The following is a 26,862-nucleotide window of genomic DNA, read 5'->3' as shown; positions in this document are numbered from 1 at the left end:
ACTGCCCTGCATCCTACTTATTTGTTTGTTTTTAATGGGAGAAAGAGTTTATTCCGCCTTATAACTCTAGAGGGAGAGAAACCATAGCAGCAGAGGCAGCGTGGCAACAGACTAGGCTGGAGACAGGAGGCAGGGACAAAAAGCAGAGTTTACAGCTTGAAAGTTTTTTTGTCCAAATTGTTTTGTTTTGTTTTGTTTTGTTTTAAGAAAGGGTCTCACTATGTAGCACTGGCTGGACTGGAACTAACTTAGATCAGACTGGCCTTGAACTCACAGAGATCCCCTGCTCACTCCTACCACCCAACTGCTGTGATTTAAGGTGCACACCATGGCTCTAGGCTTCCCTTAGCCCCCTTTTCTTTATAGTTTGTGTGTGGGTGCCCGTGTGAGCAAGTGTGTGTACCCACGCGTGTTTTTGAATATGTGGAAGCCAGAGACATTTCGGGTGTCTTTCTCCATCATATTTTTTGAGGCAGGATCTCTCACTCAGTCTAACTCATTCTCTGAACTCATCCATTTGGCTGGCCAGCCCTAGGATCCTCCTGTCTCTGCCTCCTGGGGGTTAGGATTGCAGGTGGGAGCCATTGTAGTCAGTTTTATTGTTTTATTTGGCTTGGTTTGGTTTTCAAGATAGGGTTTCTGTGTTTAGTCCCAGCTGTCCTGGAACTCATTTTGTGGACCAGACTGGCTTCAAACTCAGAGAGTCACCTGCCTCTGCCTCCCAAATGCTGGGATTAAAGGCATGTGCCACCACTGCCAGCTTTATTAAAAATTGTTTTTTAATGTTTTTTTTTTTTAATTTCAGGGGCTAGAACCCAGGTCATCATTCTTATGTGGCAAGTACGTTATAGACAAAGCCATCTCCTCAGCCAAGACATCAGTCACCACACCAACATTCCATTAAAGAGGACCCAGGCTTACATTCTTTCCAGAACAACCCTGACCCAGCACCAGCTGGGCCTTCTGGCCTGGCACTCCCAGCCCTGCCCATCAGGACCAGCCCAAGACCTTTGTACTTGGAAGAACAGAACCCTGGTTTCTATGGGCCTCTGGGATTGTTTATTTGAATCTCTGTCACCCCAGGGTATAGGTTCTTAGGGAAGAGGATGAAGTCTGAGTGTTTGTAATTTGAGAGGTAGGGGCCCCCCGGGGGAGGGGGGGGAGATACACCTTGGACCCAACTCAGTGAAACTTGCCCCTTTATTTTGTTTTACTAGTTATTCAGTGCGCCCAGGCACGCATACATGCGTGAATGCAGGTAAGCAAGCATGTGGAGGTCAGAGAACAACTTTGGGAAACGCTTTTCTTTCCCCCCTTGGAGTAATGGGGCTCAAAATCAGGTTGTCAAGCCTGGTGACAGGGACTTTTATCCTCTGGACCATCTACCTCCCCGCTACACGCACCCAGCTTTTCATCCAGCTGTGTGGGTCTCAGGTTCCTAGCTAATGGCACAGCCCCTGGGGCCCCTCACAGCACAACACCCTCAGTCCAAGAGCCCCAGCAGAACAAGTCGAGGAAACAATAGAAAGTGCGAAGTCAATTACCTCCCTGAGTACCCAGCCCTGTTCTAGGTAGTGGGAGTGCCGCGTAATAAACTAGGCGAAAACGCTCGTCAGTCTTGGAACAGTCTCAATGTCCCAGCGGTGCTAACAGAGCGAAGCAGAGACAAAGAACCAGAAGTAAATGGGAAACCAAGCGTAGCCTCTCTCACAAAGGATCTCACCACTCAGGCAGGGAAGGCAAAACAATCTTGAGTTTAAGGCCACCCTAGGCTATGCAGTGCAGTTGGGCGGGAGGGAGGGGTGGAGGAAGAAAAAGGCAGGGAGGGAAGCGTGGAGGGGGAGAAGAAGTAGGAAGAGAGGAAATAAGAAAGGGAAGAGGGAGTGAACTACAGATGGTGTCAAATAAGAAAGAAAGGAGGTATCAGAGGGGACCGGGCATTGTGGGTAAGAAGCTGGGAAGGTTTTGCTGCCATTTGTTTTTTGTCTGGGAGCAGGTTTCCAAGCCACCCACATGGACCCTCAATTCACTAAGTAGCTACGGAGGATCTTGAACTTCTGATGTACGCTAGGGTAGTAATTCTCAATGTACCATCCCCTGGGAGCTTACTTAGTGCCCAGGACAGACCAAGGACTTTGAGCGGGCTGGTTAAGCACTCCACCCAGTGAGAGACATCCCCTGCTGTGAAACTACAAAAGACTTGGGGGCTGGGGGTCAGTAAGCCACATGGGAAGCTGTAGGAGGGTCTCCGGAAGAAAGGACCCCAAGCATAGGCCTTTGGGGTGTCTAGGAGCAAAGCCGGAATAGCCAGACCCTAGATGTGCTGAAGGGAAGAGGGGAGGGAAGGAGAGGGAGCATGAGCCAAGCTTGGGAGGCAAAGGCAAGAGGATCTCTGTGAGTTCGAGGCCAGCCTGGTCTACAAGAGCTAGTTCTAGAACAGGCTCCAAAGATACAGAGAAACCCTGTGTCGAAAAACAAAAAACAAACAAACAAACAAAAACCCCAAAACAAAACAAAAACAAAAACAACCCATGAGCAGGAGAGACAGCACACAAAGGCAATATGGATTGGTGTTTGGGGATATGATGTATGTTTGTTTATAGTCTGTTTGAGTCAGGGTCTCCTGTGGTCCATTTGGCCTTGAATTCTCCATGCAGCCAAGACAATCTTGAACTCCTGCCTCCCTCCATGTTCCCAAGTGCTGAAATGACGCTGTCCAGAGATTTTTGTTTGTTTGTTTGTTTTATTTTTAGAGACAAGGTTTCTCAGTAGCTGTGGAGCCAGTCCTGGAATTCGCTCTGTAGACCAGGCTGGCCTGCCTCTGCCTCCTGAGTGCTGGGATTAAAAGGTATGTACCACCACCTCCCGACTTTCATATGTGTGTTGTGTTTAATTTTGAGACACACTCTTTAGCCCACTCTGGCCTTGAACTCAAAGCCATCTTCTTGTCTAGGCCTCAAGGGAGAGCCAACACACCTGGCTTGACTTTTTCTTTTCTGTTCTCGACTGTATCAAATCTCTTTCCCACCTCACCTGGCACTCGCTCTGCCCCGCCAAAGGAGAGAAAACAAGACCCCACAAAGAGAACCTCAATGAGGGAAAGCAGCTTCTGGTTGGGGCACTAATTGAGCTAAGTCTGCCATGGCCACATGAGGGGCCTGACAAGAATTTAAACTCAACACCTGGTTGGGGAGGGGGCTTCAGGTGGGCGGCCCTGGCTTCAGAGTCAAGTATCTCCAAATATAGACCTTGCTATCAGCCTGCATCAAACTGCGCTTGGGCAAGGCCAGCCTACTTGCCTCAAAGCTGGAGAGACCCAGAGCAGGTACTGCAGTTCCGTCCAACGACAAACAGCCGCAGCCACGCCCACACTGGGGCCTCCCAGTCCCGGCTGTCCAGAGGAGTTGGCCTCGCCCCCATCCTACGCCTCCCTCCCGCGCTGGAAAGGATGGAGGTGGGGAAAGCAGATTATTATTGGTGATTTGCGATTCAAAAAAAAAAATCCCTGAAATGCCCCTCCCCTCGCCCTCCGAATGTCTCAAGAGAATTCGTTGAGGATGAGGACCTAGGAGAAGTTTGGAAAGGAGGGAGCGCAGAGGTCCCAGCCTTCCCTCGATATCACCCCCACCCCCTGAACATTCAGATTCTGCCTAAGTCCTTCCTCCTTTGGTGAAGGGGAGGGAGAGGACGGACGGGACTGAACGGGACACACGTCACTGTCCCCTGGGCCAGGAGAGCGAGCTCCACCCTCCTCCTCTGGGCACCAGCTAAGTCCAACCCACCCCACCCCGAGCCAACCCAGTCTCAGCAGCCAGCCTCCAAAGCCACAGGCAGGTGCAGGGGCAGCCTCCGTGAGAGCCCCGGGAGAGGAGCCGTTAGCGCGCCCCGTCCTTTGCCATCCACTCGTCGGTCCCGGCGACAGTCGTCCGTCAGTCTTCGCACGGCAGTTGGTTCTCAGGTCCAGCGGCCTCGATCCCTCGTCTCCCAGCCCCCAGAGCTGCCCGGCAGAGCCGGTTCAAGTCCAGCAGCCATGTCCATGGGCCTGGAGATCACCGGCACGTCGCTGGCCGTGCTGGGCTGGCTGTGCAGCATCGTGTGCTGCGCTCTCCCCATGTGGCGCGTCTCGGCATTCATCGGTAGCAGCATCATCACGGCGCAGATCACCTGGGAGGGCCTGTGGATGAACTGCGTGGTGCAGAGCACCGGGCAGATGCAGTGCAAGGTGTACGACTCGCTGCTGGCCCTGCCGCAGGACCTGCAGGCTGCCCGAGCCCTCATCGTGGTGTCCATCCTGATGGCCGCCTTCGGGCTCCTCGTGGCGCTCGTGGGCGCCCAGTGCACTAACTGCGTACAAGACGAGACGGCCAAGGCCAAGATCACCATCGGGGCGGGAGTGCTTTTCCTGTTGGCCTCTCTGCTCACCTTAGTACCCGTGTCCTGGTCGGCCAACACCATCATCAGGGATTTCTATAACCCACTGGTGCCTGAGGCCCAGAAGCGGGAGATGGGAGCTGGGCTGTACGTGGGCTGGGCAGCCGCCGCATTGCAGCTACTAGGGGGCGCCTTGCTCTGCTGCTCCTGCCCACCACGCGACAAGTACACGACCACCAAGGTCCTCTATTCTGCGCCGCGATCCACCGGGCCTGGCACCGGTACCGGCACCGCCTATGACCGCAAGGACTATGTCTGAGGGGCCGGGTGCACGCAGACCGCACCATCACCACTACCAGCAGCCGAAGCACCCCACCAGTCCAGCTTGCAGCCAAGCGTCGGAGACCACACCACCTTCCAGATGGTTTCAGACGCCACGCAGTCTGCTTGCTTGACTGGAAGAGGACAGATAGCCTGGAGACCCCCCCTCTTCCCTGGCTGCCACCTGACTGCCGGGCCTAGGAACCGTCCAACCCGTCTGGACAAAGAAACCTCACCCTTCCCGAGTACAGGACTGCGGTGGCCACCGCAGCTACTTGCCAGCCCCATCCTTCCGCAGCCGGAAGATTCACAGTGGGCAGAGACAGGCAACCATAAAACGGGGCCGTTTCATATTTTTCAATAAAAACCTTTCATTTTTGCAGTCGCTGGAGCGTCCTTATCCTGAACGCCCCCACAGGCCACCTCCTCCCTTGCCGGGCAGCTGCTGGGGAGTGGCCCTGGGATAGCCTTCGCCGTGGGCAGCGAGCTTAAAACAGCATACAGGTCCAGTAAGGAGAATATAGGGGTATATAGTGAGCTTGGTGCTCACATGGTGGGTCTCTTGGGAGATATTCCGGGACTGAACTCAACAGAGCCGATCTGAGGGGCATAGCCAGAGGAGGCAAGGGGTTCTTCTCCCGGATGTCCCAGTTGGTTTGAGTTTGGAGCTTCGATTCATAGCCTTGCTCTGGGCTTTTGAGGTGACGGATGTGCGGGTTAAAGAAGTACATTCTATACTGTGATTTTATATTTGGAGACATCAAACAAAAAGACCCATTGTTTGGCTCTAATGCCTCACCGAAAGGACATCTAAGAGATGGGGGTGTGGCTCAGTAGTAGAGTACTTGTATAGCACACACTGGGCCGGGGTTCCTTTCCTAGCTTGGGGGTGGAGGGACAGGGACTGAAAGGAACATTTGACAACTCTTCCGACCTGGAGGTGGAGAGATGAGGAAAAAGGCCACCTCACCATCTTCCCAGTGCCCGCAAAGGAGGGAGGGAACTAGCTTTAAACAAAATTGAGAAGTGAGGTGCTTGCTCTTTGAACAAGATAAAGGGAACTAGAACAGGGCTCTTGAAGGGAAAACAGGGTCCTAGGTGCCCCTGCTTTAAAGCAGAGAGACTGTTTGGAAAGTGTAGGCAGAAACATCAGGAGTTCAAGGTTATAGTCTCAGCCACATATCAGTCTCTCTCTCTCTCTCTCTCTCTCTCTCTCTCTCTCTCTCTCTCTCTCTTTCTCTCTCTCTTCATTTGTTTGTTTGTTTGTTTTTTGAGGTAGGGTCTCCCTGTATAGTCCTGGTTGTCTAACTCATGTAGACCAGGCTGACCACCATACCTGGTTTATATAACAGTTCCAAAGCCAGCCTGGGCTACATGAGTTGTCTCAAAAACAACAAAAACAAAATGGGCATGTTGGAGCACGTCTTTAATCCCAGCACTCTGGAGGCAGGAGGATCTCTGTGAGTTCTAGACCAACCTGGTCTGCATTCCAGACTATCCAGAGCTGTATAAGGAGGCTTTGTCTCAACAAACGAACAAAAAAAACAGCAACAAAAGGTGAGAGAATCTTGGGTGAGGCACTCAAAGATGATAGAGGAACCCCATCTAGGATGAGATGGTGGTATTCCCGGCAGAACTGAGGGCGTTTAAGGAAGTGGAGTTCTCAGGACTCCAGCACCATTAGGGTGTCAGAGTGGAGGAGTGAGAAGAATCTAAGAGAGCCTCAACTTGAGCGCACACCTTTAACCCCAGGACTCGGGAGGCAGAGGCAGGCGGATCTCTAAGTTTGAAGCCAGCTTGGTCTACAGAGTGAGTTCCAGGGCTACGCAGAAAAAAACGTGTATTGAAAAACCAAGATAAGGTACAATTAACACAGCCTCAGCTTTCGGCCTTAGATCATTGATAAGGAACGACTACCAAAACGGCAGCTCAAGTTCCTGGGAGGAAGCCGAGGGAGGCTCGATCTGAGTGCCACAGTTGGTCACACTAGGAACGGCCAGGTAAGACGATCCAGGAAACAGGAAGGAGAATAAATGTACAGAGACCTTGTAAACCCAGGAGTCGTTAATCTACGGCAGAAACCAGGGGAACAGTGAGCTCCTTCTAGAAACCAAAAGAAGAGTTCCAAGGACGTGGGGATGCACAATGGTGTTTGAACAGGAGAAGGGACCTGGTTTTAAACGGCACGGTGGCTATGGGTGGCCTAAGCAAGAAGGCTAGGGACAGGAAGGGAGGGGACAGTGAGTGGGGGGTAAGAGTCTGACCAGGGCACCGTGAGCAAGTGGCATGCCTGAGAAAGGACTCAGCGGGGAGGATACTGAGCTACCTGACCATCCTGGTGATCTAGGAGGGAAAGAGGGTCACCTGGGTATTGGATCACAAACACTTGATTCTGGGTTTGGGTTGGAGACAAGGTCTCAATCTGTAGTCCAGGACTAGCCTCATGCTCATCTTAGCTAAGCATCCTAAGTAGCTGGTATTAGCAAGTTCCGGTGTGCCCAGTGCCAAAAGATTGCTTAGGAGAACCGCTCCAGAGAGTCCCCTCCTCTTCCCTAAGGAATGCCAGTGTGCTGGCATCAGGATGACCTAAGGAAGAGGAAATGGGTTGCTATTCATAGTAAATGCCCTAGTGTTGAGTTCATCCCTGATAAGATCCTAAAAGAGCAGAGAGAATGTAGCCGACTATCCCCAGCAGCTTCCCCTAGGAAAACCACTCTTCTCTCTGGGAGAGGACAGAGCAAGTGGCCAATGAGGAGAGCTTTGGGGCCAAGTATGTGCTACGACTGAAATCTCAGCTCATAGGAGGTTGAGGCAGGAGGATTATGAGATCAAACCCAGCCTGGACTTCACAGTGAACTTGAGGGTAACCAAGGTTACATGAGACCCTGTCTCGAACAAAAGAATAAACAGATGTTGGCTCAGTGAAGGGGCAGAGCCCTAAGAATGGAGTCCTGTTTGTTTTTTTTATTTTGTTTTATTTTTATTGGGTGTGGATGTGTGTGGGTACACACATGCGCCGAGGTGCACAAGTGGCTGTCAGGTCAGTTAAGTTAGTGGAGTCGGTTCTGCCGTCTTTTCATGGGCTTCAAGAGCTGAATTCAGGTCGCCAATGCTTGGACATGCATTTAACCCACCAAGCCATCATGCTGACCCAGGAAAGGCTTAGGCATGGGAGGCGCTGCATGAAATGAAGGGACCCTTAAATAATGGAGTGCTTAAGGGGAGGAAGGGACAAGGAAGTGGAGAAGTATCTCTGGCCCCGACTAGATTCAGGGGCTGCGAACAAAGAACCAGCGGGTAATGTCTCCCTCCAGCTCCAGCATTCTCTGACTCAGGGACGCAAGTTGGGCCCAAGCCAGAACTGAGGGGCGTTTCTGATCTCCTTGTCCCATAGCGCCCTGAAGGTGGGCACAGGGTTACTCACCAGCATCCAAAGGCAAGGTAAAGTCGGCTGTGGTGGTATACAGCCATAATTCCGATCACTCAGGAGGCTGAAGCAGCAGGGTCTTGAGTTGAAGTCCAATCTAGGCTGCGGAGTTCATTCAAGTCCAGCCTGATGCTTCGGTGAGACTGTTTCAAAACAGAAAATAGTAGGGTGATGGTGGCGCACGCTTTTAATCCCAGCACTCAGGAGGCAGAGGCAGGCAGATCTCCGTGAGCTTGAGGCCAGCCTGGACTACAGAGCGAGTTCCAGGACAGGCTTCACAGTACTGGGAAACCCTGTCTTGAAAAACCAAAAGAAAAGAGAAAGAAGGGCAGGGCGCACTGGAGAGATGACCAAGCAGCTAGGAGCACACACTGCTCTCACAGAGGACCCCAGCGCCCACAGGAGGGAACTCACACCTGTTGCTCCAGCTCCAAGGGGATCTGCTGCCCCTGTCTACTCAAACACACCCACTTATATGCACCCCCTCATGACGGAAAAAAAAACAATTGCAATGAGATAAATTGTTAATAAGAGAAGTGGAAGTATACAATTCTTTCCATTTAAACAAAAAAAAGTGAAAAAAAATAAAAGCCAGGCAGTGGTGGCGCACATCTTTAATCCCAGCACTTGGGAGGGAAAGGAAAGCATCTCTCCAGGAGTTCAAGGTCAGTCTGATCCACAAAGCAAGTTTCAGGACAGCCAGGTCAGTTGCACAGAGAAACCCTGTCTCAAAAAGCCAAAATAAAATAAAAGACGGCTGGGGGTGGAGTTCAGTGTTAGTGGGGTGTGGCTTAGCGGGAGAGCAATTGCCTAGCTTTAGGTGAGGCCTTAGGTTCTGTTCCTAACACCATGAGGGGAGGGCAGGGGGAGCAGGGCCTAGTGACACACATCTAGTAATCTGCTTACTTGTGAGGCAAAGACAGCAGAAGGATCTTCACAAGTTTAAGGCCAGCCTGCTTTATAGAAGGACAACCTCTCTCAGATTAAAAAAAAAAAAAGTTAAAAATCACCTTTAATCCCAACACTCTAGAGGCAGAGGCAGAGGGAGAGGCAAGTAGATTCGGTGAGTTCAAGGGAAGCCTACTTCAGCATAAGTGAATCCCAAGTCTACCTGGGCAACATAGTGAGATCCTGTTTCAAAACAAACAAGCAAAAACCAACAAAAGACCACCCAGGTACCATGCTGGGCGTATAGGGGCTTAATTAATATGCATTTTGAGCATTAGTACATCCGGCCACACAGGAGCTTTAGAGACCCAGGAGAGGTGGCTGGGAGACGCGGCCCCAGGTTTCTTCAGAATGCACAATTTCAGAGCTCCTCACCAGGCCCTGCAGCCAAACTCTTGCCGCGGGCCACCTCCGCCTTGCCACACCAGTTTTAGCTCTTCCTGCTGCCCAGACCCAAAGCCAAGAGCTTCCTCAAACAATTGCAGTGTTTACTGAGGCTCTCTTGAGGTCTCCAGGAGGCTTCAGACAGTAACCTTTCTTTCTCAGTGCCCTGCCAGTGATCCAGGAAAGGTCACCCAAGCCAAGATTGTTGGTTTTTGCCAAGCTGGTGAAGAAGCAAACCAAGGAGGGGGCTCCTGGTGCCTGCTGAGGGACCTTCTGCAGGACCTGTGCACCTATTGCTCAGATCTGTAATACAGGCCTGGGTACCTGTCACTCAGATCTGTAATACAGGTGGGATTGTCCCACCTTCTGCAGGGCCTGGGTACCTGTAGCTCTGATCTGTAATACAGGCGATAATGTCCCGGTTGTAGGTTGTAGGTCTCTCTCTCTCTCTCATCATTTTTTTCCCTATTTAAAAAAAAAAGCTGACCAGTGGTCCCAGCACTATGCAGAGTCAGGCAGATCTCTGAGTTCAAGGCCAGCCTCTTCTACAGAGTGAGTTCCAGGACAGCCAGGGCTACATAGCAAGACCCTGTCTGTAAAACAAACAAAAACAAGAATTAACAACAAAAAAGTCTGCAGCACCGTGCACAGCCTGTCCTTACAGATTTTGGAGACAGGCTTTCTCACTGAACCTGGGGCTCTCCATTTCAGCTTGAGCCCCTGGAATTTACTTGTTTCCGTAACCCCTTTCCCCCAAAGCTGAGGTGTGGGTCTCCATCACCCCCCACAGGGGCTAGGAATCTGAACTTGGGCTTTCATAGCAATCTCTTTACCCAGGAAACCGGCCCCCAAGTTTGGCTTTCTATGCCCCTTAAGGAATGAGGTCAGGTAATTGCCGCCGCATGCCTAGCTCCGAAAGTCATACACTTGTGTGCTGGTGGTGTAGCTCAGTGGTGGAGCACTTGCCTTGCCCTGTGAGAGCCCCTGCAGCCATTCCCAGCACTGCTAAAGTAAAATAAAATCAAGGCCACTACTAGTGGCCTAAAGATGCAATCCCAGGTGCTTGGGAGGCTGAGGCAGGAGGATTGAAAGCTCAAGGACAGCCTGGCCCACGCGACGAGTTCAATGCCAGTGCCAGTCTGCAGTCTGGAGAACTTTGTGACACCCTGTCTCAAAATTAGAAAGCTGAAAACAAAGACTTGGGGGTCCTGATTCAGTGGTATAGCAAGCTGGTCCATAGTTACCCAGTGAAGGGCCAGTGTGGGCTGAGACGTGTTTGCCTGGCATGCTTGAGGCCCGGGTTCAAAACCCAGTCCTGCAAATAAATAAATAAAATAAAACTGAAGGTCATCCTTGTCCTTAGCAGACTCTTAGTTTCTATAGGGGCCATTTTCATGCAAAGCCTGACAGTGACCCTAGATGCTTCATTTTGCAGAGACAATCAAAAACAATGAACTTCAGTCCTCAAAGTCCAACAAAGCCAAGAGGACTCAGCCATTATAGAGATTTGTTCTTACCCTCCAAGCACAGGGGAAACAGAGGCAGAAAGATCCCTGGAAGTACAGGGCTAGCCTGATCTATATACAGTGAGTCCCAAGCTAGCCAGGGCTATGTAACAAGATCCTGTCTCCAAAAACTAAAAACAAAATAACAACTACAAAAACAAGAGCTAGACACGGTGGTGCAAGCAATAACCCCAGCATTTAGAGGCAGAGCAAGGGGATTAGGAGTTTAAGGTCATCCTTTAACTGCACAGTAAATTCAAGGCCAACCTATGCTATTTGAAATCCCATCTCAAAAATGCCAACAGCAGGGGACTGGTGAGACGCCTCGGTGGGAAGGGCACTTGCCATGCAAGCCTGACAACTTGAGTCCAATCCCTGGAACCCACATAAATATGCAAGAGAATCCACTCCACCTCTACCCTCCATCCGTGTGCCATGGCATAAATAACCCCCTCTCAAATACACACATCACATGCACATGTGCGCACAGAGAGAGAGAGAGAGAGAGAGAGAGAGAGAGAGAGAGAGAGAGAGAGAGAGAGAGGAAGAGAGAGAAAAAGAGAGAGAGAGAGACTGGTTAAAATTTTAAAAACAACATCCAAAAGGAGAAGATAGGGAAGGGAAGGACAGGGGTGGGAGAGAAGAGAGGGGGAATGGATGGCTAAGGGTTGGAAGAGTTTAACAAATCTCAGAGGTCTGGAGTCCTGGTCTGCCTGTCCTTCCCCCAAAGGGCTTCCGCTCTGGGAACATTGTAGGGTAAAAGGGCCAGCCAAAGATACACACCCTGACCCTGAAACCAGAGTCAAAGAAATACACTCTGCCCTTGACCAACTGAGCACAAAATCCAGCCAATCTCTGAGTTTGTCCAAGCTCAGGGATTGAAATCCAACCAGTTTCCACCCTGAAAGTCTTCACCCTGAAAATACTCCTGAAGGGAGACCATCCCCCCCTATCGGAACGCAGTTATAGGCATAACCCGACTTCCCTCCAGAGCTGTAACACTTGCAAACACAAAGCCACCTTTCAGCCCCTCTAGCGGCCACACATGCCCCCGAGGCCATGAGCATGAGCCCAGAGCCCGGAAAATACAAAACAGGTCAACAGAGAAATATGGTCTGAGTTTGGAACAGATGGTGCTGATATCTACAGAGAAATGACTCAAGACATGTGTGTGTGTGTGACCACAATGACAATCAGAGCCATCGGGAAATAAAAATTAACAGAGCTAGAAGGGAGTGGGTTGGAGAAAGAGGCATAAAGGAGGAAATAGTTATGATGCTGTGTGTGTGTGTGTTCATGTGGATGTGTTTATTGTGCATATGGAGGCTAGAAGTCAACCTCAGACATCTTCCTTAATTGCTACCACCTTATTTTATTTTTAGTTTCTCTCTCTCTCTCTCTCTCTCTCTCTCTCTCTCTCTCTCTCTCTCTCTGTGTGTGTGTGTGTGTGTGTGTGTGTGTGTGTGTGTGTGTGTGTAGGGGAGTTCAGGGAACATCAGATCCCCTAGAGCTGGAGTTATGGGCCACTGTGAGCTACTTGTGGATGCTGGGAGACAAAGTCAGGTCCTCTAGAAAAGCAACAAGAGTTCTGAACTACTTTTTTTTTTCTCTTAACCTCTTAGTCACCTTATTTTTTTTTTTTTTTGAGGCAAGATTTCTCAATAAGCCTGGAGCTCATCAATTCTGTTAGGCCAGCTGGGATCCCAGAATCTGCCTGTCTCTAGCTTCCCAGGACTAGATTTAGGGAGACACACCACAGTGCTCCATCTTTACGTGGGTGATAGGGATCTGAACTCAGGTCCTCACACTTCGGTTACCAACACTTCACCCAATGAATCAATCCCTAGCCCCTCTAAAAAGACTTTAAAAGCTGAGAGCTGGAAGGATGGCTCAGCCATTAAAGGCTAGGACAGGGGCTGCATACTTGTAATCCCTTACTCAGAAAACTAAAGAAGATTGAAGGCGGGAGGTGTCCAGGCTGGCCTTGAACTCACTGTGATCCACCTACCTGCCTCTGCTTTCCAAGTGCTGGGATTAAAGGCATGCGCCACTACTGCCCAGCTCCCCTGTTACTCTTTCAGAGGCTCTGAGTCAACTCCCAGAACTCACATGGTAGCTCACAACCATCCATAACATCCCTTACAGGGAATCCAACACTTTCTTTCAGGCTTTCATGGGTACCAGGCATATACATAGTACATATGCAGGCATGCAAGTGAAACACTCATACACATAAATATAAAAATAAAATAAATGCATAAAAACAAAGAGTTCCAGACCATAAACCTGTAATCCCATCATGGGGGAGGTTAAGGGCCATCCTTGGCATCATACAGAGTTCAAAGTCAACCTTGGCTACTTGAGAACCTGTCTTGAACAAGAGTTTGAGGTCAGAAGGGACTGTTGGCACTGAGCTAAATGTGTTTTGCATAAGGAGGTGGGTACAAACTTTTAAGGACCTAGGGATGGAGTGCTACAGATTAACGTAATGCCCTGGGGGTGTCAGGTAAACAAAGGATGGATTAGTGGTTAATCTTGACTGGGTTTAAAATCTCCTTGGAGATGCACCTCTAGACTTGTCCCTGAAGGTGTTTCCAGAGAGGTTTAACATAGTTGGGTGCACCCTTCCAGAATGTGGGCAGCACCATCCCAGGGGCTGGGGTCTTGGGCTGAACAGAAAGGAAAAAGTGAGCTGAGCACCAGCGTTCCCCTCCTTTGCCACTTGACAGTGTTTGCGATGCACCCAGCTCCTGTGACCTTGCCTTCCTTGTCATGATGGACCATGTGCCCTCAAACTATGAATCAAATTAACTATTTTCTTCTTCTTCTTTCCTTCTCCTCCTCCTCCTCTTCCTCCCCCTTCTCCTCCTTCTCCTCCTTTTTCTCCTTCTTCTAAGAGAGAATTTAAAGTCAGCCATATGGAGACCCTGTCTCAAAAGCAAATAAATAAGAAAGAATTGGATGTTCTGCTTGAGAGAGATGGATGACTTCACCATTGCCCATGGTGTGCTGGCTTCTAGAACATTCTCTTCCACTGTAACCCAACTCACCTAATCAACACACCCCCAGGCTTCAGGTCTTTCCCTCATCCATCTCTTTCGATTTGCTCTCAGGCATTTCCAGGGTCAAGTCAGCTTCCTTGCTTTTGAAGCTTTTCGTTTTTTTATTGTTCTTTTTACTTTTTAATTTTTTTCAAACATACTAGTTAGTATCTGTGCCATCTAGGTTGATCTGGGCTTTTTCTTACATTCCAGACCTCTGCATATAGTAGATCCTCAATAAACAAAAGATCAGGCTATTAAAAGCAAAAACAAAACCACGAATGAAGAAAATGAAGGCTCAGGTGTGCAGGGCAGACAGGATTATAACCTTCAGGCTGCCATTTCTCAAGGGGAGCAGGTTGTTAAGTTTGAACAAACATAGACCTGGGTGTGCCTACTGGGGTACGCCTGTGATTCCGTTCTTGGGAGAATGAGGAGGGAGGGCCGTGAGCAGGACAGCTAAAATGAATTTTCAGCTTGACAGGATCTAGAGTTACCTAGGAAACAAACCTCTGGTCTCTGAGGAAGTTTCTAGATTAGGTTAATTGAGGTGAAGAGACCCACACTTAGTTGGCACAGCAGCATCCCCTGGACTGGTATCCTGGACCAAATAAAAAGGAGACATCTCTCTGCTTCCAGCCTGTGGATGCAGTGCGACCAGCTGCTTCACACTGCAGCGCAGTGACATCCTCACCATGGCCAACTGTACATTAGAACCGTGAAGGGCAATCAAGCCTGCCGTCCTTTAATTGCTTCTGTTGGTTATTTGGCCACGGCAACAATAAAGTAACTAATACACCAGGGTAACGTGGTGACATGCCACTTCAAAAAACAAAAGCCAAGTTCACTAGCAGAGTACTTGAATGTTCAAAGCCTGGTTTTATTCCAGAGCCATGAAATAATTAAGGGGCTGAAGGGATGGGGGGGTGGGGAGGGGAGATGTGGGGAGGGGACGAGACGGGGTGGGGGGAGTCAGTGGGAAGGCGGTGGGAGGGAGAAGGGAGGGGAAACTGCGGTCCAGATGTAAAATAAATGAATAATTCAATTAATAAAAAATATATAAGGGGCTTACAGAGATGGCTCAGTGATCATTTAAGAGGGCTGGCTGCCCCTCCACAGGATCTGAGTTCTATTCCCAACAGCCATGTAAGGGGACACACGCCACCTGGAACTCCCGCTCCAGAGTTTCCAGTCCCCTTTGTTAGCCTCCGAGGACACTTGAGCACCTTGGCACACACTCATACGTGCACATGTACATAAATAAAAATAACCTTTAAAAATAAATGAAGAGGACTGGAGACATGGCTCAGTGGGTTAGAGTCAGATCGCTCTTCCATACTACCTGGGTTCGATTCCCAGCAATCTGAACTACATGAGACTCTGACTCAACATGAATAAATAATCAATTTAGTTATAGTTGTGTTCAGGCGCTGAAGAGACGGTTCAGTGGTTAAGAGCACTTGCGGCCCTTGCAGAGGACCCTGGTTTGGTACCCAACAGCCACATGATGACTCACAACCATCCATAATTCCTCCGAAGTTAGCGATGTATGTGGTGCACAGACATACATGCTGGCAAAAAAACAAAACCCAAAAAACATACACATAGAATAAAACAAGTAAAGCTAGCCGGGCGGTGGTGGCGCACGCCTTTAATCCCAGCACTCGGGAGGCAGAGGCAGGTGGATCTCTGTGAGTTCGAGACCAGCCTGGTCTACAGAGCTAGTTCCAGGACAGGCTCCAAAACCACAGAGAAACCCTGTCTCGAAAAACCAAAAAAAAAAAAAAAAAACAAGTAAAGCTTGAAAAAAAAAGTTTGTGGTCCCTTAGGGCTTGGGGGAGGTTCCTGTCATGCAGTTAATGTATTTCAGAGCACTAACTCGGTGAGGGGGAGCGGGGTATTGGATAACGACCTAGGGGGATTACCACCCCACTGCGCCAACAGCCACGCGGATTAAACCAGAGAATGTATACGGAAAGCACCAACAGATTAATCAACCTAAATTCAAAATCTGGGGAGACGCCAGACTGATGGAGAAATGACCTCAGGTAGCCAGGTGGGAAGTCACACCTGCGCGGGGGGGGGGGGGGGCGGACTGGGAGGAAGAGCCCCACCGGGAACCTCCACGGCCCCCTAGGGAACCCCTAAACAAGCAACAATCCAGCTGACACCCCTGCCACACCCGGGCCAGCAGGCAGGAATTTGCCCCTGTGACCTCCCCAGGCACACTCCTGTCACTATGGAGACCGGCTTAGGGAACAAGCGGCCTGATTGTCCCTGCCCAGCAGGGCAGGTGAAACCCTGGGCCACGTGACCGATACTGAGCCAGGTGCGGTTAAGAGGACACTTGCCGCCTCCAGCTTTAACCCGTTCGACGCCCGGCCGCCGCCGGGATGCAGTGTCTCTTGTCTCCCAGCCAGCCACACACACCTCTTTAGTCCCGGGTCTACAACCAGAAGGGCAGTGACGAAATTATGAGGGCCCTAGCCTCGGTGGAAGATGGAATCGGGGAAGGAATCCGGCCTGAGCCACACTAGTGACTGGAGCTGGGTAACTTCGTCTCCATTTCTTTGTTTGCTCCGGGGTAAAATAATGATGCCCTGAGCAAGATGGCTCAGCGGTGACGACTTGAGTTTGAAACTTGGGACCTATGTGGAAGAAGAGAACCGATCCCCACTTGTCCTCTGACCCCACATGCTGGTTTCACTCACACAGATAGATAATAAATTCAAAAATAGTAAATGATTGATAGATAGGTAGATACATAGATAGATGCATAGATACATAGATAGATATGGGGGGTGCTGGAGAGATGGCTCAGAGGTTAAGAGTCCAGGCTGATCTTCCAGAGGTCCTAAGTTCAATTCCCAGCAACCACATGGTGGCTCACACCATCTGTAATGAGATCTGGCGCCCTCTTCTGGCTTTCAGGGAGAGTACTGTGTACATAATAAATTAAAAGAGTAGATAGATAGATAGATAGATAGATAGATAGATAGATAGATAGATAGATAGATAGATAGATAGATAGATAGATAGATAGATAGATGATAGAAAAAATAAGGATGAGGCCCTCCTCAAGAGTATTATCAGGGGCTAGGAGCTATGTACCTGAGCATACCTGAGTTGCTGGAAGCCAACCAACTTAAACCCCCTGATTTGGCCAACTCTGAAATGACCCTTCCCCAACAGGCCACCCTCAGAGTCCTGCCTGTCCAGGTAGCTTTACCCCTCTTCTCTGCCCCCCCCCCACTTTCTCTGGAATGTTCCCCTGGGACCTTCAGACCAACTGGTTTTTCTGCTTGCCAGGCTCAGCCTTGAGCAAGCCATGTGACCACAAGGTTTAGGGCCTAGGACTCCCTAAGTCCTCAAGGCCACTCCTGATAGTAGATCTGGGCTATTTGGCTCTTGGGCATGTGGTCAAAGGTTGTGTGCCAGGTTGGGGTGAACTGGCTAGACAGAAGGTTGGCTGGTCAGAAACTGTTTAACAGCAGAACCCTTTCCCAACAGAACTATGAGCCAGCCCTTTGATTGTGTGGATAAAGGCGCTTGCTGCCAAGTCTAATGACCTGAGTTCAATCCCCAGACCTCATGTGGAGAAAGCAGAGGACAGAGACTCCCTCATGCTGTCTTCTGACCTCCACATGCATGTATGACACCTGTGTATCCACACGCACAGAAAGATCACACAGACATACATACACTAAATAAAAATAAATAAATACATGTAAAAAAAGTTAAAAAATACATTTAAGGGCCAGGTGGTGGTGGTGCACTTGGGAGGCAAAGGCAAGCAGATATCTATGAGTTTGAAGCCAGCCTGGTCTACAGAGCTAGTTCTAGGATAGCCAAGACTACACAAAGAAACCCTGTCTCTAAAAACAAAAGCAAAAACAACAACCAACAACTAACCAACCAAGCAAACAGAAAACATAAAAGAAAGAAGGGGGCTGGAGAGATGGTTCAGTGGTTAAGAGCACTTGTTGCTCTTTCAGAGGACCCAGGTCTGATTACCAGCGCCCACATGGTGGGCCACAACCACCTGTGTTCCAGGGAATCCAACACCCTCTTCTGGCCTCTGTGGGCACCACATATGCACATGGCACACAGACATATATGCAGGCAAAATATCATCACACATAAAATAAAAGTAGATGAATCTAAAAGCAAATTCAAGAAAAGGAAGATTCCAGCACTCAGGAGGCAGAGGCAGGTGGATCTCTGTGAGTTGGAGGCTAGCCTGGTCTACAGAGCGAGTTCCAGGATAGCTAGGGCTACACAGAGAAACCCTAACGCCACCCCCACTCCCCCGCCAAAATAAAAAAAGGTAAAGAAAGAAGGAGACAGGCCTTTCCCAGCCTTTGAATCATACAGGGCTCAGGTGTTCCTGTCAAAGCCCTAATAACTCTTTGCACCCAACAAAGGTATCAGCCTGGTAAGGGTCCCTTGTGAGTTCAGGATAGAAAGGAACAGCTGCGGAGCTCCCTTCCACAGAGGGATTTAGTCTGGGAGTTGGTACACAGCCTGTTTCATCCCTGCCCTGAAGGGGACAGGAGGAGCCCATACATCTCTGGTTTGCCTTAGTGTCTGTCCTCTCCTCTTAGTGGACACTTGACCAGACACTCCTGAAACTCCATTTTTGGGTGCATGTTGGGGGTGGGGCTAGAGTTTGAACCTCGGAAGTCATGAATACTTGGCAAGCACTCTACCACTGAGCTATGTTTTTGTTTTCACGAGACAGGGTCCCTCCATGTAGCCCTGGTTATCCTGGAACTCACTGTGTAGACCAGGCTGTGTGTCGCATGCATACAGTGCCCATGGAAGTCAGAAGAGAGCATTGCACCCCGCCCCCCCAGAACTGGAGTCACAGACAGTTGTGAGCTGCTGTGGGAATGGTTGGCAATGAACCCAGGTCCTCTGGAAGAACAACCAGAGCCCTAAGCTGGTGGACCATCTCTCCAGCCCCTTGGTGATTCTTCAGTAAAATCATATTTTTTGTAGCAGATGAACAAAACATAGTTGGGTCCTCAGGGGACCCCTGGGTCAGGATGGACACCAGGAAGATATTGCTATAGAACCTCATATAGACAAACACTTGGCGAATATGGGCTAGAAATGATGAGTATTTGGGACGGTTGGAGACAGAGACAGTAGTTAACCTTGAGTCCTAAAAGATGTGTAAGACAGGGCATAGGTTTGTTGACACAGATCTATAATTCCAGCTACTGATGGAGCTGGGTGAGAGGACACATGTTCAATGCCAGTATGGGCTGCTGAGTAAGAATCCATCCCAGTAGGGCAGTGGTGGCGCACGCCTTTAATCCCAGCACTTGAGGGGCAGAGGCAGGTGAATCTCTGTGAGTTTGAAGCCAGCCTGGTTTACAGAGCGAGCTCTCCAGGACATCCAGGGTTACACAGAGAACCCCCTCCCTCTCCGCTGTCAAAAAAAGATCTTGTTTCAAAATAAAAAGTAAAAAAAGGGCTATGAGGCCCTAAATTCAATCCCCAGTACCACTCAGAATAAGAAGCAAGGGCTTGTTTGAGAGCAGTGGCTGCTCTTGTAGAGGACCCAGGTTTGAATCCCAGCACCCGCATGGTGGCTCACAATCATAATTCCAGTCCCATTTTGGTACAAATGCCCTATTTTGGTACATTCAGGTAAACACATATAACATAAAACAAAGCAAAAAGAGATTAAAGGTCATACAATCTCAAGGGAAAAAGTCACATGTTCTCTATCCATGATATATGTACATATGCAGACACATGTACATGTGTGAGCAGGATAACACAAAAGAACAAGAAAGGCTCAACATAAGAGCATGAGAAAGGACTGAATACCGATAAAAGACTCGGGTTTTGAAAGAAGATATAAAAATAATCGTTTTTCTAGTACTGAGTCTGTCATGGATTTTTTTTGTTTTGGTGGTGAAGAAATGCATAAAATACATTTGATCCTGAAAGTATAAAATTGAATGTGAGGCTCCACAGCTCCTGTTTCAAATGCCTATTCTAGCCTAGAGACATTCGAGTTGCATAGACTTTGGGTCTTGCTAATTTTGGTATGTGATGCTTTTATTTATTTGCAAGATTTTTTTAATAATAAAGTTTATAAACAATTTAAAAATTGGGGCTAGAGAGATGATTCAGTGGTTAAGAGCACCGACTGCTTTTCCAAAGGACCCAAGGTTCAGTTCCCAGCATCCACATGGGAGCTCACAACTGTCTGTAATTCCAAGATCTGACATCCTCACACAGACACATACATGCAGGCAAAGCATCAATGTACATAAAATAAATAAATTTAAAAATAATAATTTAAAAATTTGAAATAGCTGGGCGGTGGTGGATTATGTCTTTAATCCCAGCATTTGGGAGGCAGAGGCAGACAGCTCTCTTTGAGTTTGAGGTCAGGCTGATCTGCAGAGTGAGTTCCAGGACAAGCTCCAAATACAGAGAAACCCTGTCTCAAAAAACAAAACCAAACAAACGAAAGTTTGAGGCTAGCCTGGGCTTTAAAAAAAAATGAACAAAACTAAAAACCAGTTGTTAGGTATAGTGGCACACACCTTTAATCCCAGCACCGAGGGGACAGAAGCAGGTAGATCTCTGTGAGTTTGAGGCCAGCTTGGTCGACATAGCAAGTTCCAGGGCAGTCAGATTATATATATATATATGAGACCCTGTCTCAAAAACAAACAAAAGGGCTGGAGAGCTGTTGCAGCAGCTAAGAGCATGTGCTGCTCTTGCAGAGGACTGGAGGATGGCTCCCAACACCCACATAGCGACTCACAACCATCTCTCACCCCAGCTCCAGGGGAGCTTATGCCCTCTTCTGAACTCTGAGGATACAAGGTACAAACGCGCTACATAGAACATAACGGCAAGCAAGAACACTCATACACATAAAGTAAAATAAATAAATAAATAAATAAATAAATCTCAGTGTGTGTGTGTGTGTGTGTGTGTGTGTGTGTGTCTGTGTGTGTGTGTGTGTGTGTGTGTGTGTAAACGACTAGGCAACCAGCAGGGCGGAAGGCAGACAGCACCAAAGAAGAACAAAAGAAAATTAAAATCCAACCGCTTGGTGTTTGGCTGGGAACTCTGGGAAGGAATCGATTGGAGCGCTTGAAGCGCTCTGGGAAATTTAACTTGAATAACAAGGAGTCTCGAGATTCTCCAGCAGATGTGTTTGCTATGACGAAAAGAGCTCCGAACTGCTAAAACGGTGTAGCAGAAGGGTCTGAAATTTAAAAACTCACTTTCCCTAGACGACAAGGGGCAAAAGACAGGGACCCTGTTGGAAGTGATTTCAGCGCGGAATAGGGTGCGCTCTGGGGGTGGGAGGATTGCCACTCTCTGCTGGTAAATGGTAAATTGATAGTCCCGGCCCTTTCTTGCTTTCTGTTTTTTTTTGGGGGGGGGGGTGTTTGTTTGTTTGTTTTAAACAGAGTTTCTCTGTGTAGTTATGGCTGCCCTGGCTGTTTCTATATACACCAGGCTGGCTTTGGACTCTCACAGAAAAACGCTTGCCTGTTTCTCAGGGCTGAGTTTAAAGGTGTGAGCTACCTCAACCAGTCCTGAGCCATTTCTATTCAGTGCATCAACTACAGTACAAATCCCTGGCCAAGGGTTTGATCCTGGTCTTCCAAATTGACCTGCATCAGAAACGGAAGCCCGGACCAAGACTCTGGTTCTGCCTACTGGACCAATATTTTGTCCTTTCTGTACTTCTACCAATTCAAGAAAAAGTGATCTCGAGAGCTTCTTCTAGCTTTTTCTTGAGGGGACTTCGGAAAACAAAGCATTCACGGTCTGGGGAGCCTGGCAGGAGTTGTGGAGCACGGCGCCACCAAGCTGGCGGGAGCTGGGACAAGAGCCACTCCTGGCGCCTACTGCTATTGCCGGAGGCATAGAGGGCATGGCATCTGCCCAGGGCGGTGCCTGAGGACGGAGGAGCATGCTTGGTGGGGTCTGCTCGAGAGCCGAGAAAGGAGGCCCTCAGTTTGCATGGGACACGACCTACACTTGTTCCCTGAACCTCTGGTTAAAATGAGAGAACGCTAGCTGACTACGCCCCATTTAAAGGTTGAGGCGTGGTCTACGACGTAGCCTATGAGCTCCGGGAGGTGCGCACAGACCAGCCAGAATTACGTAATGGTGTAAGGTTCCGCCGCCCAGGGCGGGGTCCAGGAGCCAAGTTACTGGAAGCATTTTAAGGGTTTGAAAGAAAAAAAAAATCAAGCAAGGGACAGCCCAGGTTTTCTTGTGACTCCGCCCACAGTGGGGCGTGACCAAGGAAACAGCTCACGGAGGTAGGGAAGGTGGAAATTACGTAATGATGCAAGGGGTGAGTCCAGAGTCTCCGGTGGCTCCGCCCCGAGCGTGGTCAAGGAGCGTCTCTCCAGACGCCGGACTGTGTCTACGACGATCGAGTACAAAGAAGAGGCCAATGGGATGATCGCTCCAGGGCGTGGCAGGGGCTCACAGGTTTTAAGAGTAATGCCCAAGAGGCGGGCCAATCCCATGTGACACCGCCCTGGTCCTGGCAAGGATCTCGTCTCTAAGCGCCTCATAGTGTCTGCAGGAATTGAGTAATTGTACAAGCGGGGCGGGCTTAGTGTTGGATGGCGACGCCCAGCACGTAACCAAGGCAGCTAGTCCTCCAGACCAGATTTAGAGAGAATTGCGTAACACGCAAGGGCCAGCTCTTCTTGAGGCTCCTCCCAGGGCGTGGCCAGGAAACGCCTGCTTCTGGCAGTTATGCTTCGAGAGGGCTGAACTGAACTGCAGGGTTAAGTCACGTGATCTAGAGTGGCGCTTTGACTGGGGCTGGAAGATAGGCCGAGCCGTAGTTGGAAAAGGGCAGGGTTTTCTGGGAGGAGGAGCGTGCGCAGGACAATCCCTAGGCAGCACACGCTATAGGCCGTAAGTGTGGGCATGCTCCGCTGGGCGCGAGCGTGGAGGGTCCCCCGTGGGAAGCTTGGTGCCTCTTCTCCCAGATGCTCGGCGGTGCCTGTCGCCTTCAGTAGCAGCCGCGGTAGTGGACTAGGAGCCGAACCGAGGTCAGTCAAGGACACCCGGAGGGTGGGACTCCGCTGGTCCTCTTCACACGCGGCCCGGCTGGCCCCGCCCCTCCCTTGGCCTCGCCCGCCCCTCCCCTGGCCTCGCCCCTTCTCTCCTTTACCCTCCCCCTTTCTCCATGGTGGCCTCCACTTTCCAGGCCGCTGCCGCTCTCCTATAACCTTCTTGATGGAGAGGCGACACTTCCAGCCATCGTCTTTTTGCATGGACTCTTCGGCAGCAAAACCAACTTCAACTCCATCGCCAAGGCGATGGTCCAAAGAACCGGCAGGAGGGTGAGCTTCCGGATGGGGTGGGGCATGGGTGGGCGGGGCCTAAGGGGGAAGTCTGAAGATTGTGGCTCTAGCTTCAATCTCCCGAGTCTGGGCTCCTTCTGATAAGTGGAAAGTTTCAGTGCACAGTCACCCGGAAAACACCTTCGAAGAGGCCGGGTCTGCAAGGTGCCTTCTAGTTCGTCCATTTATGTTACAGAGCTCCACCTGTCCCTGTGTCAGGTCCCAAAGAAACTCAGGTCACGTGGCTATTTGTGGTGCCTATTACCGTACCAAAGAGCATGCTGGCTGCCAAGCTCACTCAGTACCAGTGACTCCTCCACCCCAACCTCTACCATAAATTTGCCCAGCCCAGGGGTTTCCCTTCCCCCAGCTTCTCTTTTCTATATAACCCAGTAATTTCACGTGCTCTCTTGGTTCTCCTGGTCTGAGGCTCTTCTCTTTCCCTGAATACCCACTCCCCTCCATACCTAAAATTGGGATTTGACCAATACATGCACACCATGGCATACGCGCATGCACACACTTTATATGTATATAGTAAAAATCAAGGAATAAGTCGGATAACAACTAAAGAAGCCATTCAAGAGTGACTTCTGGCCTCTGCGTGCACATGAAAATGTACACACATGCTCATACACAAACAATTGTGTCCCCAGGCTCATCTCCCTGACTGCTTCATCGTTTCCCAGGCTTTTCACTGTCTATAATCAGCGTACCACCATTCCTGTATTCCTATTTCACCCCACACTCCAGGTGTTGACAGTGGATGCTCGGAACCATGGTGACAGTCCCCACAATCGAGATGCAAGCTACGAGGCCATGAGTCAGGACCTTCAGGGCCTCCTGCCACAGCTGGGCCTGGTGCCCTGCGTCCTTGTTGGCCACAGCATGGGAGGAAAGACAGCCATGCTGTTGGCGCTGCAGAGGGTGAGCTGCGTCCGTCTGCGTCCTCTTCATGTACCGGAAGTGCCCAATGGATGATCTGGGACACGTCCGTGCTTTGGGTGGCCAGGCTCCAGCGACCCAGCTGGAGACTCAGTGAGATTCTATCTCATAGCCAGATGTTGTGGAGCGATTGGTTGCTGTAGACATAAGCCCAGTAGGAACCACACCTGGATCATATCTAGGAAGCTACATAGCAGCCATGAAGGCCGCTGATATCCCGGAGAAGGTGCCGCACTCCCAGGCCCGAAAACTGGTAGATGCACAACTTAGCGCCACTGTCAAGGTGATACACGCTAACCCCTTCTCCTCACCCCCATGGTGTAGACTAAGACATGTGGGTCTCACAGAGAGCCCCTTACAACTGCTTGACCCACCGCAGGACCCAGCCATTCGGAGGTTCCTGCTCACTAACCTGGTGGAGGTAGACGGGCGCTTCTCTTGGAGAGTGAACTTGGAGACTTTAGCTCAGCACTTGGACAAGATTCTGACCTTCCCACAGCAGCTTGAATCCTACTCAGGGCCAACTCTCTTTCTGATTGGTGGAAATTCTAGATATGTACAGTAAGTCGTTGTAGGGCCAGAGGAAGGGGTGTGCCTTACCACCAGCTGTGGGAGTCCGCTTGGGTCAGGGAGGGCTTGGATGTGGGCATGGGGTGTCTGGGAACCTGGCAATACCACTGGGCACGGAGGCTCCTGCAACTCTCATTCTCTCCTGTTCTCTCTCTCCCCCACCCTCCCCCTCTCTCGTCCTGGTTTGACCTCACTATGGTGGCCAGACCCAGTCACCACTCAGAGATTAGGCGTCTCTTTCCTCAAGCCCAGATTCAGACCGTGCCTAATGCTGGCCACTGGGTCCACAGTGACAAACCCCAAGACTTCATGGATGCCATCAGCAGCTTCTTGGCCTAAGAAATGGCTCCTTGAAAGAGCAGACAGGAAACTCTGGGCTGGCATCTTTGCAACCGGCCGCCTGCTTCTGCATAGACCAATTCAGGTGGGCACTGAGAGGGCCCAGAGGTACAGAGGTCGTCCAACTCTTTAATAAATAAAGGCAGTTCTCTTAAAAGTTCTGGGATCCATTTTCACCACCATCGTCCCCACTGGCTCCGTGAGAGGTGCATCCGGGAGTTCCTGCCGGCGCTTGTGTTCGCTTGGGTCCCCAGCGTGCCCCTGGACTCGCCCTGCAACTGACTCTGTACTCTCTCTCGAACCACCTGCTGCATGTCTTCCTGGGGACAGGAGAGAGAGCTGGTTCAAGGCAGTCCCTGCGGACTAAGGGGCGGCTTCCAAACCTCCCAAGTCAGAGGCTCCACCCTACCTCCCAGGCCTCCACTTCCTGCTTCAGCCTCAGTTTCTCCTGCAGGGCTTCCAGCAGCTGAGCCTCCACAGTGCGCAGTCTCTCTTTGCAGGAATCCAGCTCAGCTTCCACTGCGCGTTTCCTGCAGGCGGCAGGGACAGCAGCAGGGGATTTCTAGTGGCTTTCTTTCGGGGATGTCTGGAGTCCCTTTCCTCTCCTGTAGCAGGAGTGAGTCCCCCCACAACCCCATCTGCGGTTTCTCTCACTTAGCAATGGCTTCATCCCGCTCCAACAGGGCTTGCTCCAGGGAAGGCTCTGCCCGGGTGTCCCCCAGTGCTCCAGCCGCTCGGGATTCTGGGTTCTGTTGGTGGGTAATAGGTGTGGAGGCAGTGATCTGGGGCTGGTCTGAAAGAGAAGCCCCACAGCCTTGACCCTGGCCCTAACCTACCTACCCTGTTACGTCAACCTAGTTTTACCACCCATTGCCTCCAGGGGGCGCTTCATCCTCATCTTGTAAAGCCCTAGAAGAACCTTTGGCTGGCTAGCCGGGAAGTAGGCCAGGGAACTTTGGGCTTTACTCAGGAGCGGCAAGCGAGATAGATCACTTCCCTGGGTTTAGCAAAATGGACAGTGTTTGAAACTCCCAGAAAGAAAGGGTTTCTTACACTGGCCACGAGAAATAATAATAATGAGTAGGCTGGGACCACTTACCTTTCAGTGTCCCTACAGACGTGGCCTGGTGACTGAGACTCTTGTCAGCTGGTCGTGACTAAGAGAAGACAGAGCCCTTTGCCCTTCCAGGCAAGGCACTCCCTAGCAGACTCCACCTACTGAAGGACAGTCTGGGTCAAGGAGCAAGTGCACACCTCCCTCTCACACCTTGGAACGCCCCAGGCCTTTCCCAAGTCTTGCCTTCCTTCGCCCCTAGGGGGCGCTCTACCCTGTCTTGCTATAGCCAAGGAGGGGCAACCTTGGCTTGGTCCAAGACCAGACTCTGCAAGGCTGAGCATGAGGCTTGATTCTTTGCTAGCCCTTCAGGCATGATCTGTTCCCAGAATTCTAAACCTACCTCAGAAGGAAGAAAAAATCCCAAGGCATCCTTACCAATATCTTTAATAACCACCTTCCACTATGCTATTTCTAGTATACTCCAAACATGCAGGACCAGATGAGGGAATTTTGCTTGTTTGTTTGATTTGAGACAGGGCTTCTCTGTGTAGCCCTGGCTGCCCTGGAACTCTTTCTGTAGATCAAGCCTGTCTCA

General features: G+C 50.2%; 2 protein-coding genes and 1 long non-coding RNA gene across 3 annotated transcripts; 2 read left to right on the top strand and 1 right to left on the bottom strand.

The window, feature by feature from the left end:
- Nucleotides 1-3,580: 3,580 nt before the first annotated feature.
- Cldn3 (claudin 3) lies at nucleotides 3,581-5,074 on the top strand. Its single transcript, XM_075977134.1, has one exon. It carries the CDS (start codon nucleotides 4,031-4,033, stop codon nucleotides 4,688-4,690), a length of 660 nt encoding a protein of 219 aa, XP_075833249.1. The 5' UTR covers nucleotides 3,581-4,030; the 3' UTR covers nucleotides 4,691-5,074.
- Nucleotides 5,075-22,593: 17,519 nt separating this feature from the next.
- On the top strand, nucleotides 22,594-25,367 carry Abhd11 (abhydrolase domain containing 11). Its single transcript, XM_075977112.1, has 6 exons — nucleotides 22,594-23,062; nucleotides 23,221-23,356; nucleotides 24,110-24,283; nucleotides 24,414-24,584; nucleotides 24,681-24,862; nucleotides 25,078-25,367. The coding sequence occupies exons 1-6, from the start codon at nucleotides 22,938-22,940 to the stop codon at nucleotides 25,208-25,210; spliced, it is 921 nt and encodes a 306-aa protein (XP_075833227.1). The 5' UTR covers nucleotides 22,594-22,937; the 3' UTR covers nucleotides 25,211-25,367.
- On the bottom strand, nucleotides 25,322-26,393 carry LOC142852385 (uncharacterized). Its single transcript, XR_012910960.1, has 4 exons — nucleotides 26,310-26,393; nucleotides 25,865-25,959; nucleotides 25,620-25,740; nucleotides 25,322-25,530 (listed from the first exon to the last, which is right to left on the bottom strand). It is a non-coding gene; the product is annotated as an uncharacterized LOC142852385 (long non-coding RNA).
- Nucleotides 26,394-26,862: the final 469 nt, after the last annotated feature.

The sequence above is a fragment of the Microtus pennsylvanicus genome, chromosome 1 (assembly GCF_037038515.1).
Source record: "Microtus pennsylvanicus isolate mMicPen1 chromosome 1, mMicPen1.hap1, whole genome shotgun sequence".
NCBI classification, from domain to species: domain Eukaryota; kingdom Metazoa; phylum Chordata; class Mammalia; order Rodentia; family Cricetidae; genus Microtus; species Microtus pennsylvanicus.
Note: the sequence above shows the minus strand (reverse complement) of the source record. Positions and strands in the feature narration are given on the sequence as shown.

Coding starts and splice junctions, on each gene's coding strand:
- Abhd11 (XM_075977112.1), top strand. CDS start 22,938: ATGCTCCGCTGGGCGCGAGCGTGGAGGGTCCCCCGTGGGAAGCTTGGT. Junction 24,284..24,413: donor TGCTGTTGGCGCTGCAGAGG/GTGAGCTGCGTC, acceptor TCTATCTCATAG/CCAGATGTTGTGGAGCGATT. Junction 24,863..25,077: donor GGAAATTCTAGATATGTACA/GTAAGTCGTTGT, acceptor TATGGTGGCCAG/ACCCAGTCACCACTCAGAGA.
- Cldn3 (XM_075977134.1), top strand. CDS start 4,031: ATGTCCATGGGCCTGGAGATCACCGGCACGTCGCTGGCCGTGCTGGGC.